Consider the following 15,816-nt stretch of genomic DNA (forward strand, 5'->3'; position numbering starts at 1 on the left):
TTTGTAAGTTTGTTTCCATGCCTTCCAAAATCATTTATTAACTTGAGTCCTTGACTTGTTAATATATTAAAAATAACATCAACTAGTGGGCTACTTTTCATGTTTCTAACTTTCACGGAACAAAGATAAGATATATTTTTGATTCAATCTATAAAAATAAATATTTTTATATAAAAATAAATATTTTATTATAAAATCGATCCGTCCATACAACAAGAAATATATTTTAAAAATTTAATTTAATTTTTTTTTATGGATGACGCAGTTATTTACATCAAGAAATTGATAGATGGTTCAACAATATAACGACAGTTTTTGCGAGAGTTTATATATATGTGTGTGTATTGCGTGTAAATAGTTAGATTAGTTGATATAAATAAGATGATGATTGAGGATTTGGCTACAAAAATGGAAGGTGGAGAAATGTGAAAGTAGTGAAGGAAGAAGACAGAGAGCAGCACTGCGTTCGATACTCGCATACTGTCAGCATCACTTTTCGTCCTTTTCTTCTTCAACAAATTATTATTATTATTATTATTATTATTATTCATTCCAAATTCGAGAAAACCAACGCACAGAAAGAGAAAGCACCCCATCTTATCTTCCCTGCAATAACTCATTTAACACAACCCAACAATTTCCATCTTAGATTAGATTGTAGATGCCAGAGCTCCAGAGAAAAGACATGGCCAAATTTTCCCATATGAACTAATGGGTGTGTTCCCTTTTTCCCAAATTCCTCGACCCTTTCCCGATTTGGAAGAGATTAGAATTGACTGGGATTTCCGTATCCATACCCTACATACTGCAATTCAAGGGAACAAATAGTTTCTTGTGTTGAAATGGAATTGATGACCAACTTTTGATTGAGGGTGGTTGTTTTGAGCTGAAATTTATATGATTGAAGAGGGTGGTGTGTGCTTGTTTTTTAATAGTAGATGATTTGAGAAGCAGAGATGATGAATCACTGTGTTCCGGATTTCCAAGAGGTGGAAGATGAATTTGCGATTCCTGCTTCTTCTGGAGTGTCCAATTCTAGAACCAAAAGGCCTGCAATGTAAGCACTGTTGTTGTTTTGGATGATTTGGAACCCTAGAAATTTGATTGTTTTATCACTTGATTTGGATTACTTGCAGAGGTGAAGAGGAGATAATGGAGCTTCTATGGCAGAATGGGCAAGTTGTGGCGCAGACCCAGAAATTGTCCAAGAGAGCTCCGACGGGAGACGGCTGCGAGGCTGTGATTGCGTCGGAGCAGAGAGAGATCCGAACCGGCGGCGAAGGGGAACCGGCGCCTCAGCAGCAGCATTTGTTCATGCAGGAGGATGAGATGGCTTCTTGGCTTCAGTACCCGCTCGATGTTTCCTCCTTCGACCGCGACTTGTACGCCGATTTTCTCTACTCCGCTCCGCCGCCATCAACAATACCTATCACCACCATCTCTCCGCCGCGGCCGGTGGTCGATATTCGCCCCCCCGCTCAGCCGGTTCAAGTTTTCCCACGCTTACAAAACTTCCCCCATATCTCACGGATACCGACCCGGGTAAGGAACGAATCGGCGCTGCCGGTGTCAGGCGTGGCGGCGGGGATGACGAATGCGAGGGCACTGACTGTGGTGGAGTCGAATGAGACCCCCGCGGTGGGGCAGGTGGCTCACACGGCGGAGGATTCGAAGGCGAACGTTCACCAACGTAACGTGGAAAGTGTCCCTCTGGTGGAGGCCGGAGAATTGGCTGCAGGTCCGGCTGAGTTCACCGTCACGTCATCGCCCAGTTGCTCCGGAGCAAGTTTCAGCGCCGGCGATGACCGTCGTCCTCCTCCTCGGAATCCGCCGCCGCGGTCGGTGGCGGAAGACCGGAAGCGGAAAGGAAGAGAAGCCGGATACAGCGAGCGCCCGAGGGAGGTCAGCAACATTTAAACTTCAGTCTTTAGTTCTAATTATTTAATTAATTTCTGGGTCAAAAGTGAGATTATCATTATTTTAGCAAATAAAAGTCATTTTTTATGGCTAATTTTTTTTTTTTTTTGGATAGAAGTATTTAATCGATTTTGATTTCAATCTTTTCGAATTTTTCTCGCGAATCAACTCAAATTGTTTCGCTAATTTTCAAACCTATTAATTTCAAATTCATCATTTCCGTTTGAAATTATTTTCTAAACCAAATCAATGTATTTCAAATTTATCGACTATTAAAGTCTTTTCAATTATAATAATCATAATATATTTGAAATAATAGGTTTGGAATCCATGATTCAAACAATCTAATCCAAGTGTATCCTTAATTCAAGTTCAAATTTGTTTAGAATGTGTATTGGATGTTAAAAATCATATCAAAATTGTACACCCAATTAAATGGGTGTCACGTCAACGATGTTGACACTCACATAGATATCAAAAGTGGGTTAAATTTTAATGCGGTGACACCCTTTAAGGGCATATATGAAAGAGCACGGCGAAAGATAACACTAATTTATTGGATGCGAAGAAATCAGATCAATTATCCAATAGGTAGATGTCATCATTTCATTTCTAAGTCTAGTCGAGGGAAGGGTTGACGCTGCTCTTGGGGTTGCTACTCCCAAGGGCAATCCAACGGACCCGATCACATCAACATATCAAATGATTTGATCTGCAAGAGATTGGGTTTGTTGGATTGCTCGGATGAAGTAGCATCGATCTTGGTAGTCGATTAGGATAAGCTTTGTCTTTCAGTTTCTTATTCCCCTATTTCAGATTTAATAATAATATAATAATCATCATCATTGATTGATTTTCATTAATAAATATATCCGACCCATCTTTTTATTAATAAAGGAAAAAAAAAAAAAGGAAACCGGAGAGGAAGGTTCTATGTTTTAATTATTGATTGATTGTAAATGTCGAAATCTACAACATTGTTTTTTCTCCGTATTTTGTGATTCAGACTAGGTGATGCAGATAATTTAATATTTTAATTTTGTACACGTGGCATACGCTCTGTGTGGGAACAATGATTTGTTGCCACGTGGATAGGTTTTGCATCCCACAAATTTCCAGTGAACAGAACGCACTCTTATATAATTTTTTTAAAAAAGAAGATGGATTTATGTGAATGGATGGGAGAACCAAGTTTTCTGTGCGGGATCACGGGAATTCCCACCCCCCTCTGTCCCTTTGGCCTTTAAGAGTTATATTTTTAATTGGTACAGTTGTTGGATTACAAATGGACAAATAGTTTCTGTTAATTTAAATAATAATAATAATAAACACACCAAAAGAGAGAAACTTTGAGGGGTGGGGAAGAACATTAATGTATCAGTTACATTATATTCTTCAACGAGTTTGGTTCTTTAAATTCTAGTATTTGTATACATCTTGTCAAAATTTGTTTCAAGGACGAGAAAGGTTTCATTCCGATTTTAATCGGATTAAAAGAGGATAATGAAGCACGAGTATCAGTCACTTGTTACATTTAACGATCAGTTTCGTCTGATTTTCGCTTATGTTTGGTGTGTCATAGGATACCGAGTTCCATGCTACAGAAGACAAACCGCAAGCTCGCAGTTCGACATCGACGAAGAAGTCTCGTGCTGCGGAAGTGCACAATCTGTCCGAAAGGGTTTGTGTGGATTTAGGATTATTTTTTTTCTGATTACCATGCTAAATTCTCTCTTTCTTGTTCTAGTGTGTCATAGAGGAGACAGTTATTGGAACTTATTTAAGTTTTAACCAATGCAGAGGCGTCGAGATAGGATAAATGAAAAGATGAAGACACTACAGGAACTTATACCTCGATGCAACAAGGTCAGAAAACTTAGAAATTACTCGCAGACGACGATATACATATTTGTAGGGGCAAAATTTAAGTTTTATGAAAATTTTCGTTTATTATGTTCGTCGACTTCCCTACTATGCTACTAGGACCTTCGGGACCACCCCGAATCACCCTGGTAATATTTTCTTGAAAGAAGCCCTGTAAGACATAAAGATTGAATCGATTTTCTTTCCAAAATTCAGTCAGACAAAGCTTCGATGTTGGATGAGGCAATTGAGTACTTGAAGTCACTACAACTCCAAGTACAGGTATAGTTTCTAACATCTAGTATTCCGAACTCAATCTTGGAAAGTCAAGACACCCTTAGAAATAGTAACTTTTGAGCTTTATTTAGTAACCCCGTCACATCTACTCAAAACTCGCTCGCGAGAAGAAGTTGATGGAAAATGTACCTGCAGATGATGTCCATGGGATGTGGAATGGTTCCTATGATGTACCCTGGTATGCAGCAATACATGCCTGTAATGGGGATGGGCATGGGGATGGGAATGGGAATGGATATGTGCATGAACCGGCCTATGGTTCCTTATCCATCAATGCTACCCGGTTCAGCATTGCCAAATCCAGCAGCGACGGCACATATGAGTGCTTGTTTTCCGATGCCTGCATTTCATCTGCCACCGGTTCCTGTACCTGACCCTTCGAGAATTCAAGCTTCTAATCAGACTGATCCTATTCGCAATCCAAACCAGGTGCAAATGCCAAATTTTAACGAACCATATCAACAATTTCTTGGTCCCCACCAGGCACCACCATTACCACAGGCAAGTTTGCGTTGCCTAACACTTAACCAGCATCAGCTGTCAGATTATTCCGTAGATTACTTAAGAAACTACTTGCATATCAACTTAGGCATCACATGTTTTTCGGGTATTTATTTATATTGATGGGTCCCCCCCACTTGTTTTGCAGAATCAAGCTGTGGTACAACCTATTAGCAAGCAGCCGAGTAACAGCCAAGATATTGGAAACCCTTAGAATCATCAATCAGGTAGGAAATCAGTATAGTTTTATGTTCCTTATATTCGTCATATTTACAAGCACTAAAAACTGTTGGATATTATTGAAATTAATATACTGTGAAAGAACCTTCAATGGAGATTTTACTTTATTTTATTTTTTTTGTAATTGCAGTGCAATAATGGTGTTGAGAACCCTGAAGGAACTAGGAATACATCATTATCTGAAACAAAAGTTTCAACATTTGGATGTTGATTTCAAGGCAATCACATATGGAACTCATCCGCTCAACTAAATTTTGTAAGAGAGTAGAGCACAATCATAGATATTAGACACCTAACCTGTACCTATCACCATAGCAGCAGTTTTCTTACATTTATCTTGGATGGATTGGAAACACTTTTCTTGCATTCTGAGACTTTGAGATGCAGAATAATACGTCATGAAATTTACGTGATACACGACATTCTAGTCTTCGAGGATCAGCCTTTGATTCAACTGTTAATCCTTTTGGTTTCAGTAAAAAAATTTGCCCATAAAAAATCCCTTCGATCCCCAGATATGAGGTATGCTTAGGTTTCATGGTGTAATGGTGGACAGGATCTGCAAATATGGAAATGCAAGTTCGCTCTACTGTTAAGTTTATGAAACCATGTTTATTTATAGCGTGGAAAGTACAATTTAACTTAAAGAAAAACTGAAATGGAATGATTATATTAGCGAGAAAGAGGTAATACCTTTTCAGTTAACAGCCGAAATTCCTCCACTTCCATTACTTTATCAAGCTCCTATTAAAGTACAAAACCACACCCAGCAATATTCACATAGTCAAAAGTTTGCTTTGAGACTGAAATTTTTTTGTTTCGTATCCCACCATTTTGGAACACACAAACTTCATGAGTTGCAAGCATTTATGGTTATTGTGCCCCACAGAATCTGAATATCTATTTTCTCAAAAACTTTACATGGAAAGCAAACTATTGAGTTAAAATAAAAAGGTTTTCAAATGCCTGGAAAAATATTTTAATTATGACATACGAGCGGTATTCTCTATATAGCATCCACGCAAGATTGATTGAAATTACCTTCTCAGGATCCATGGCAGAATCTATGTCACATATAAGTTTCTTGAGTTTCTCATCCTTCATTGCATCTCGTATTTCACTAGAAGAAGCTGCGGCAAAATCAAGAAGAGAAGTAACATAAGGATTCATTTAAACAAATTTTTGGAACTGCAAGCTACATGCCTCGAGTAAATTTCTCTTCCAAATGCATTTTCGAAAGTTATAGGCTCCATTTGGACAAGAACTTATAAAACGTTATTATAAAATATTTTAAAAGTTATTTTAAGAATAAATATGCGTTTGAACTTTGAACAACTATTCTATACAAAAAAAAATTACAATAAAAAAGTAATATGTTTTGTTCTTCATCACTGCTTTCAATTATAAAAACATTAAAAAACACATCTTAATTGTTCACTGGAAAGTGAAAACTATACATGAAGAATATTTTTTAAAAAAAATATTTTTCGAAAACGTTTTACAAAAATCTTGTCCAAACACGTATTTAAATTATTTCAACTTATTAAACACTAAAAACGTTTTTAAAGTACTTGTCCAAACGGACCCATAGAATACTTGTAAACGATGTCATAGACAAACCTAAGATACATGCATTCCATAATCCATATCCACACACATATATGGACAAAAAGCACAAACGTAGCAGAAAGATAGAAGCACAGCTCAAACCTATTCCAAACCTAGGCATGGGCAATTGCAATGAAATAACAGCAAATAGGTGATAATCTTACCTATCAACTCTAGTTGTACTCCTTGCAACACTTCACTTGGCTCCTCAACATAAAGTGGTTTCTCGTCATCCACAGTTGATGCAGGAGCTAATACGAGAATGTAACATAGAAAGTCATGAAAATCATATTGTCAAATGAATAGTATAATTAAATAGAACTGCCTTAAACCATTACCAAAGGAGTAGTTAACTCATTTTAAGAAACAAAGAAAGGTCAGAGAGAGAGAGAGTAGAATATTAGAATCTAGTCAATGGAAAAAAGTGAGTCACCAACCAAGAAGTCAACAACTGATCAAACAACAATAAGCTAGAACACAACTATAGATTACCAAAACTACAATGAAAGCATTCTACTAATATCTTAAGAGGCGATATCTTTTGGGTGTGGGAATAACTTCCATTCCGACATGCATAGACGAGGAAACAAAATAGGATTCTGTTCGTCACATATGAGTGTATACTTCCCCAAATGGCAAGTAAAAAATTACAGACGTCTTATCCATGAACAACCATTAAACAGTCATAACGATTTTTAGAAAAATATAATATTATCCAAGAAAGTAAACAAGGTACAGTTGCATTGCAACACCAGGCTACAACAAAAATTCACAAAAAAGTGCTTAATCCATGGCTTAACCGATTCGATCCCGTAACATCAGAAAATATCTTCAAATCAAGTCAAATAAATGTAATTTACATGGGATGTCCTATTGACATCACCTAAATAAACAGTTTCTCTAAACACATATTCACAACTAGCAAACCAAATGCAGGTGGCCTTTTGCTTGGAATGACTTCACCATGAATTCCTTTTAGCAACTAAAATACAAAATATTTTTGGAAAAGAAAAAGTTCCAGTTGACTCACAAGCTTTAACTTCCACAGGAGATTCCAGTTTTCTGCAAAGAATTTCTGCGGAAGCATCGCATAAGAAAACAGTTACAGGCATATACCCAAACTGCAAATTAAAAGTAACAAATGCCGAAACTGCAGTAAAGGAATCAATTTTATTACCCTACCTTTGTGTTTCTTGAAACAAATCAACGAACAGCTGCAAGAAATCAACAAAATCATCGCCTGAACAGATCAAATTAAGTCGACAATAAAAAAAAATCATAAAATCAATACAAATGGAGAAATCAACGCACTAGGGTATCAGACAGATGGGGCACTTGTATTTTGATTGCGATTCAGCACAAACTTCACATTTTCTGGGTGCCATAATCCACTTTCAGTAGTTTTTGTCAAGTTCGGAGCTGAGTTGCAGAGACAGCTCTACGCGAAAATCCTCGACTAGAAGGGGGGAAGTTGGGCTTCCTTTCTTGGGCTTTCTTAAGCTTGGGCTTCTGTCCAGTTAAATATATTTTGAATGCCATGACCCGGCCCAATTTTAAGCTATTAAGGATGACCATGAATACAAGTAGAATGGCTATCGGATCCGAATCCAACCCGTTTGGATCGGGTTTGGGTAGTGTTGAATGTGTATATGCATTAGTCGGTTAATTGATATTCAACTTTTGCACACATTCGGGTATGGGTCGGGTAGTTTTATAATCTCATACTCGGACAATATCATCAATCTCAATTCAATACAAATCAAATCATTTCTCTCGTGTCTTGAAATTTTCTTTTACATAGGATTTATGGTTTATTATACATTAATATCAAATTAATATTTTTTTGTATTTATATGAATTATAGATTATTTTTTTGGATGTTTTCTATTCAAAGTATTTATAAACGTACAAGCTCAAAATTATATATATATATATATATATATACATATATATATCTATATAGAGTTTCTTTCAAGTGCCCACCTATCATGCCCACCAATGATGTGTCACTATTCTATTGGACCTACAATTTATCACATCTTTATCACATCCAATAGAATAGTGTCACATCATTGGTGGGCATGGTAGTGGACATGATAGGTGGGCACTTGAAAAAAACTATATATATATATATATATAGAGTTCTTTTATGGTGCCCAACATTATATGCTCACTTCATGCCCACCATGTACAAGTCAACTCATCTATTATACCGGTCAACTCATCTATTGTACATGATGGACATGAAGTGGGCATATAGTATTGGGCACCATAAAAGAACTCTATATTATATATAGAGTTCTTTTATGGTGCCCAACATTATATTCCCACTTCATGCCCACCATGTACAAGTCAACTCATCTATTATACCGGTCAACTCATCTATTGTACATGGTAAACATGAAGTGGACATATAGTGTTGGGCATCATAAAAGAACTCTATATTATATATAGAGTTCTTTTATGGTGCCCAACATTATATGCCCACTTCATGCCCACCATGTACAAGTCAACTCATCTATTGTACCGGTCAACTCATCTATTGTACATGATGGACATGAAGTGGGCATATAGTGTTGGGCACCATAAAAGAAATCTACAAATACAATTGCCTGATGGGTAGTGTGAGAACCCAAAATTATAATCAAGGAATAAAGTTCAGTTAAGGATTGAAATTTAGTTGAGGTTCGAAATTCAATCGAGGTCCAAATTTCAGTTGAGGACCAGAGTCACTTGTCGAAGTTCAGTCGATCTCAAATTCAGTTGAGCTAAGTCAACAGACGAAATTCAGTCGAGCTACAGTTGCAGCTCCAGATTTGTAACTGACACATTAACTCGAAACAATGACAATTAAGAGAAATAAATGGGCAGCCTAACAGCCAGAATTTTGGCTATAAATATCACTTAGATTTTTTATTAATGATTACACAAGATTCTGAGCAAATACACACAGAAATTTGAGTAAAATACTTTAGTTGAACGACCAATTGAGCGTTCAATTGATCTTTAATTGAGCAAGAGCATAATATGAAGAACAACCGAGATTTCTGTTAACAACTTACTGTAAGTGGTCGTTTTGTTTTGAAGTATCGCATCTTTGTTTTGTTTTTTTTTTTGGAATTACAGCATGTAAATATACGATATTGCATGAGTATGCACTCTATGATTTTCTGGTGTACCAAAGCTTATGAATTAGTATTAGGAATATATATTATGAACATTCTACTATGTTTCTGTTTGGTTTTGATTCCTCACATTTCACACTATGTTTGGATCAGTGGAATTAGATGGGATTTGGTGTGATTTGAAATTGAAAATACCGTTTTAGTGTTTGACAAGTTGGGATTTCAAAACGAGATTGGTATTTGATGGAATTTCATAGGATTTCAATTAGTTAAGTGAAATTTTTGGACAAAATTGGTCGGATATTTCACGGGATTTCATGTGATTTGAATTTATAAATTAATAAATTTATTTTAAATAATAAATTTATATACTTTACTTATAAATTTTAAGTTTTCTTTATATATTTTTTTTTTACAAAATATCATTTATTTAAAATTTATACTATCAAATTCTAAAATATATTTTAACTTTTTGCCAAACACCAAAATGGAATTCCAATTCCGTGGATTTAAAATCTAATTCCAATTTATTCTATTTTTTGGACATCCAAACACAGATAAACATATAAGAGACTGATATCAGTTAGCCATAAAACTCATAAGTAAATTTGGTGCATAAAACGATTTTGTACTTATGAGTGACACCTGTATCACTCACCCACTGATACATCCTCTTAGATAGAATTGAAGAAGAGCTAGAAAATGATAAGCAAAACCAATTCTGGGGCTGATGATGAAAAACTAAGATTGTCGTTGCTAGTTATTGTTTCTGTTATATTAGTTTTACCTGCCTAGACTCGTTATTTCGATTTGGGTTGTAAAAATAAATTTGATTTCAGTTTATGAAAATACAATGTAAATTTCAGTTTATGAACGAATAGACTATGATGATGTCGAATTTTTCCTCCGGGTTCGGTCTGGTAAAGAGAATCTCCAAATCCTCCACAAAGCGGATCGGGTCGGGCACGACGGAGCTCTGCACAGACAGAAGCTAAATTAGGGGGCACCGAAGGTGTTTCGGCGTGACCCATCCGATGCCTAAGTCAGTGCTCGAAAGTGAAAGATCTTGACAAAAAGTAAGAACAAGATAATATGTGTGCGTGAGTGTGTGAACAAGAAGTGAATAGAAGAGATGAATGAATAAATCATGAACCATACCTGTATTTATAGGGGCTTGGAGGGGTAGGTTACCTTGATGAGGTAGAACATGTGTTAGAGTAGGACTCTACTCGGATAGGAGCCTTGACCCAGTAGGACTCTAACACCAACTTAGAGATAATGTCAAATCTTGGATTCATTAGATACTGTCCTTATCTGTTGATGATCTTCATGTGCCCGAGAGTAATAGAAGGTTCCATATATTGGGCCCTTCCTGGGCTCGGATCGGGCTCCAACCATACCAGTTAGGGTTCAAGCCCATGAATTCATGATTATGATCTTATTTCCTAACAGGGCCATTTCAGACTGGGCTTTTCATAAAATAAACTAGATGGACCTCAAAGTATATTTCCAAAAATATGGATTATTGGGCTCGGGTCGGGTTAGACCCGTATATTTTTTAGGGGCATCAATAGTACCTCCCCCTACTGGTCTAAAGAAGTATGAAATTTAGACCATGTAGTCCTCTGACCGGACCCCGAGCCCCATATATCATGCTTGTAATGTAGTATACCACAATGTGTTTTCTATGAACGGTCCTGATCTCGATCCTTGTCATGTGTTTTCTCTGAACGGTGAGGATCTCGCGACTGTACGATTCCCGAGGGATTCCCTGAGTGACGTGGCCCGCCCTAAACCGCTGATCCAGGCTATCATCGGTCGGTCAAGATCAATTCAATCCTTCTATAAATAGGTCGGTAAAAAACTAATTTTTTTACTTTTACAGCGTGGGCATTACTCTGTCAAAATTTCGAGAGCTCTCCCGACCCGAGCTACTATTCCCGTGTCCCTTCCGATCGGTCAGTTATCAAGCTTCTCGTTTATAATTCCCGACCAACCATCTTTTTCCGTAAGTATTTCTATTAAATATTAAGTTAAGATGTCCTCCCCTGATGAATCCAATGTTAGGTAATTAGCCCTTTTTGTAGATGCTCCTTCCTCTCCTCACCCCGAATCCCCTGAGCCTTCTGATCAGGCAGGATCAGACGCCGACCCGAGCCCTTCTGAGACTCGGGAGGCTAAGATGAGGAGACTTCATCGGCTTAGGAATGACAAAGCCCATTTAAGAGAAGATGGGAAGCATTGGTTCGAAATACTTGCTTCCCATATTAGTCCGGACATGGGTCCAACCATTAGAGATAGGTCGGGCATGCCCGAAGCCTACACATTAATAATCCCGGGACGTCATGACCGGGCTCATAAACCCCCCAAGGGTTTCCTATGTTTTAGCCTAGACCAAGTGAAGATGGGTCTTAGATTTCCAATCCCGCCCATCATTTTGGCCTTGTGCCAATTTTTTTGTATATGTCCGAGCCAGTTGACCCCTAACTCTTTTAGCTCTATCTTATCCTTAGGAGTCTTGTTTCGTTTTTTCCGGGGTTCCCTTAGATGTGGGAAATTTTACCAAATTTCTTCAGATCAAGAAAATAGCCCCGGTCGATTTTATATTTCTATCCGGCCCGAGTACAAATTCTTGAAGGAAAAACCAAGCTCTCATAAGGGTTGGAACAATAGATTTTTCTTTGTTCGTCCTGAGCCCGAGCAACCTTGGAAGTGTCGATCTAACTGGGCAATGAATTTCACTTCCCTGAGTTTCCTATTCCACCCAACCATAACTTCACTAACTTTATTGCTACCCTATCCGAAAAAACCTTCAATATCGAGAGCCTAATCAAGGAAAACCTGCTTTGAAAATATGGCTTTTGTAGGAGAGGGATAGAGGTTCAGGGTGATTTAGGTAGGGGAACTTAACTTTTTTAATCATTTTCTTCTCTATTCTCCCGTGCACTCGTGTTAACCTTTTCTTTTTCTTAATATACAGACAAAAGAATAATCGAAGCTGAAATGACGGCTGACTTCCGAGCTGCAGCCACAAGGTTGAAACGAAAGAAACCCGAGGCCTCCGCGGAATCTGCCACTGAATCCGAACCACGTATTCCTGAGCCGCAATCCAAGAAAACTTCCAAGAAAGTTCGGGGGGATGAAACCCCTAGTAAGCAAGAGCCTATTCCCCAATCCAGTACCGTTGTTCATGGAAAGGGGAAAGAGAAAGTATTCATTGATCTCGGCTCCCTTCCCGAGCACATGGAACGAGGTGATCCCGACCACCCCTATATCCCAGGGATTTCTTTCTTTGCCCGGCCAGACCAGCCCGGGAGCCTGAACATTTTGCAACACATGGTCTCTACTGAAGATCTAGAGATAGTTCGGGCAATCCCGGACAAGGAGGCTGAGGAATCCTTGGCCCTTTCTTTTATGCAGGTAATTCCTTTTCACTTTCCCTTAGGACTTTTAATCTCTCATCCTTGAATAATACTTTGACCTTTTCATTTGAAGACCATGGTCTGGACGGGAGAGGTCACTGCCCGATCTTATAAGGCCCGAGTTGACCATTCTCTAAACCAAGATGCTCTGGTGAAGCGGATAACCGTACTGACCAGGTAGATCTATGACCTTAGAGACGCTCATGGTCAAGAAGTACATGACATGAGGTCGGACATCGAGACTGCTCAGGACGGATGGGACGGGGCCAAGAAGCGCATCAAAGAGTTGGAAGATGCTCTCCTGGCAAAGGATCAGGAGTTCGAGGCTGGATGGGCCAGGAAGAAAAATGATTTCCTCACTTCCTCTGATTTCGCCGACCTGTGTGCTGAGAAGAATGTTGCTTTTTTTGAGGACGGTTTTAAGGGGTGTCTAGCTCAGATCCGGGCTGAGGGTTATTCGGAAGCCGAGCATCCTTTCTCCTCCCTCGACTCTGCTAAGGCCTTGGATGACTTGCCTGATGAGGAAGAGACATCTGAGCAAGAGGAGCCTGTGCGGCAGGAAAAAGAGGTCGAAGCCAAGGGGGATGCTGCCCCTTGATTTTAATTTTTTGATGTACTCGTTCATGGTTAAAACAATGTTCCAAACAAATTTTGTTTTCCTAGACCCTGTGTGGTTTTGTTTTAGTTTTCCTTTTCATTTCATGAACGACCCGTGCTGGGTATTTTGATATGACGTGCCAAATTTCCTCAAGTATTGAATACGTTCCTGAGCTGTAAATCTTAACAAAATTTTGCAGTGTTAAATGAATTCTCGAGCTGGAATTTTGACGAAATTTTGCTATTAAATAAATTCCTGATCTGAAATTTTAACAAAATTTTGCTAAGTATTGAATAAATTCCCGAACTGAAATTTTGACAAAATTTTACTAAGTATTGAATGAATGCCCGAGCTAAAATTTTGACAAAATTTTACTAAGTATTGAATGAATTCCCGAGCTGGAATCTTAACAAAGTTTTGCTAAGTATTGAATACATTCCCGAACTGGAATTTTGACAAAATTTTACTAAGTATTGAATGAATGCCCGAGCTGGAATTTTGACAAAATTTTACTAAGTATTGAATGAATTCCCGAGCTGGAATCTTAACAAAATTTTGGTAAGTATTGAATACATTCCCGAACGGGAATTTTGACGAAATTTTACTAAGTATTGAATGAATTCCCAAGCTGGAATCTTAATAAAATTTTGCTATACTCGATCAATTGTGAGTTCAGACTTGAGTTTAAAATATGCGGTGGTTGTCAAGCTGAACGGGCTTCGTTTTTGACCACGTATGGCGTGGTGGGTGCCGAACTGGTCGGGCTTTGTTTTTGACCACGTATGGCGTGGTGAGTGCCGAGCTGGTCGGACTTTTAATTTGACCACGAATGGCGTGGTGAGTGCCGAGCTGGTCGGGCTTTGTTTTGACCACGAATGGCGTGGTGAGTGCCGAGCTGGTCGGGCTTTTTTTGATCACGAATGGCGTGGTGAGTGCCGAGCTGGTCGTGCTTTAATTTGACCACGAATGGCATGGTGAGTGCCGAGCTGGTCGGGCTTTAATTTGACCACGAATGGCGTGGTGAGTGCCGAGCTGGTCGGGCTTTGTTTTGACCACGAATGGCGTGGTAAGTGCCGAGCTGGTCGTGCTTTAATTTGACCACGAATGGCGTGGTGAGTGTCGAGCTGGTCGGGCTTTGTTTTGACCACGAATGGCGTGGTAAGTGCCGAGCTGGTCGGGCTTTTTTTGACCACGAATGGCGTGGTAAGTGCCGAGCTGGTCGGGCTTTAATTTGAACACGAATGGCGTGGTGAGTGCCGAGCTGGTCGGGCTTTAATTTGAACACGAATGGCGTGGTGAGTGCCGAGCTGGTCGGGCTTTAATTTGACCACGAATGGCGTGGTGAGTGCCGAGCTGGTCGGGCTTTAATTTGACCACGAATGGCGTGGTGAGTGCCGAGCTGGACGGGCTTTAATTTGACCACGAATGGCGTGGTGAGTGCCGAGCTGGTCGGACTTTAAATTGACCACGAATGGCGTGGTGAGTTCCGAGCTGGTAGGGCTTTAATTTGACCACGAATGACGTGGTGTTTGACAAAAATATGTCGTTTTCTCATAAGTAATTTCTAACATAAATCTCAAAAATTAAGGAATAACAAAAAGGATTACTACTACTATCAAATTTAAAAACAAAAATAACAAAATAACTCACAACCCATTACTCCTAAGCGGTCGAGTAATTCTCCAAATCTGGTCAAGACTCTAAGAGTAATACTTCTTCAAGTGTTGAGAATTCAATGGCCTTTTCCCTCTCTTTCCTTGGGCATCTTCCAAATAATAAGCGGCTACTCCTGCCTTCCCTATCACCTTGAAAGGTCCTTCATACTTTGCATCCAGCTTCCCTCTCTCTCCATGGTGTTGAATTTTCCTCATAACCAAATCCTCTTCTTGAAAGGCTCGAGGGTAGACCCGTTTGTTATAGGCTCGGGTCATTATTTTGCTATAAGCTGCCAACCAAACTGCAGCTCTAGCTCGATTTTCTTCAATCAGATCCAAATCCATGGCTCTTAATTTATTGTTTTCAGGGCCGTAGGCTATTATACGAGCGCTTTCCTGTCCAATCTCGGCGGGCAGAACCGCTTTAGTCCCATACACCATATTGTATGGTGTCTCATCCGTCCCGGACCTTGTTGTAGTTCGGTAGGACCATAACACAGATTGAAGTTCATCCACCCATTTTCCTGGTGCTGAATCTAACCGGGTCTTGAGTGTTTGCATGATAGTTCTATTAGTAACTTCTACCTGCC

General features: G+C 39.0%; 2 protein-coding genes across 3 annotated transcripts; one reads left to right on the forward strand and one right to left on the reverse strand.

The window, feature by feature from the left end:
- The first annotated feature begins 426 nt into the window (after positions 1–426).
- On the forward strand, positions 427–5,248 carry LOC140879953 (transcription factor PIF1-like). The gene is made up of 8 exons (XM_073283951.1): positions 427–1,057; positions 1,137–1,902; positions 3,500–3,598; positions 3,718–3,783; positions 3,997–4,062; positions 4,213–4,578; positions 4,727–4,805; positions 4,949–5,248. The coding sequence occupies exons 1-7, from the start codon at positions 957–959 to the stop codon at positions 4,790–4,792; spliced, it is 1,530 nt and encodes a 509-aa protein (XP_073140052.1). The 5' UTR covers positions 427–956; the 3' UTR covers positions 4,793–4,805; positions 4,949–5,248.
- Positions 5,241–7,878, reverse strand: LOC140879963 (uncharacterized). 2 transcript variants are annotated; one of them, XM_073283972.1, is made up of 7 exons: positions 7,738–7,878; positions 7,609–7,640; positions 7,457–7,501; positions 6,591–6,677; positions 5,860–5,948; positions 5,512–5,562; positions 5,241–5,377 (listed from the first exon to the last, which is right to left on the reverse strand). In XM_073283972.1, exons 1-7 carry the CDS (start codon positions 7,809–7,811, stop codon positions 5,354–5,356), a joined length of 402 nt encoding a protein of 133 aa, XP_073140073.1. In that variant the 5' UTR covers positions 7,812–7,878; the 3' UTR covers positions 5,241–5,353. The 2 variants fall into 2 exon arrangements, with proteins under 2 accessions (XP_073140073.1, XP_073140064.1); XM_073283963.1 differs by having other exon boundaries at positions 7,445–7,501.
- Positions 7,879–15,816: the final 7,938 nt, after the last annotated feature.

The sequence above is a fragment of the Henckelia pumila genome, chromosome 1, assembly GCF_033568475.1.
Source record: "Henckelia pumila isolate YLH828 chromosome 1, ASM3356847v2, whole genome shotgun sequence".
Taxonomy (NCBI): domain Eukaryota; kingdom Viridiplantae; phylum Streptophyta; class Magnoliopsida; order Lamiales; family Gesneriaceae; genus Henckelia; species Henckelia pumila.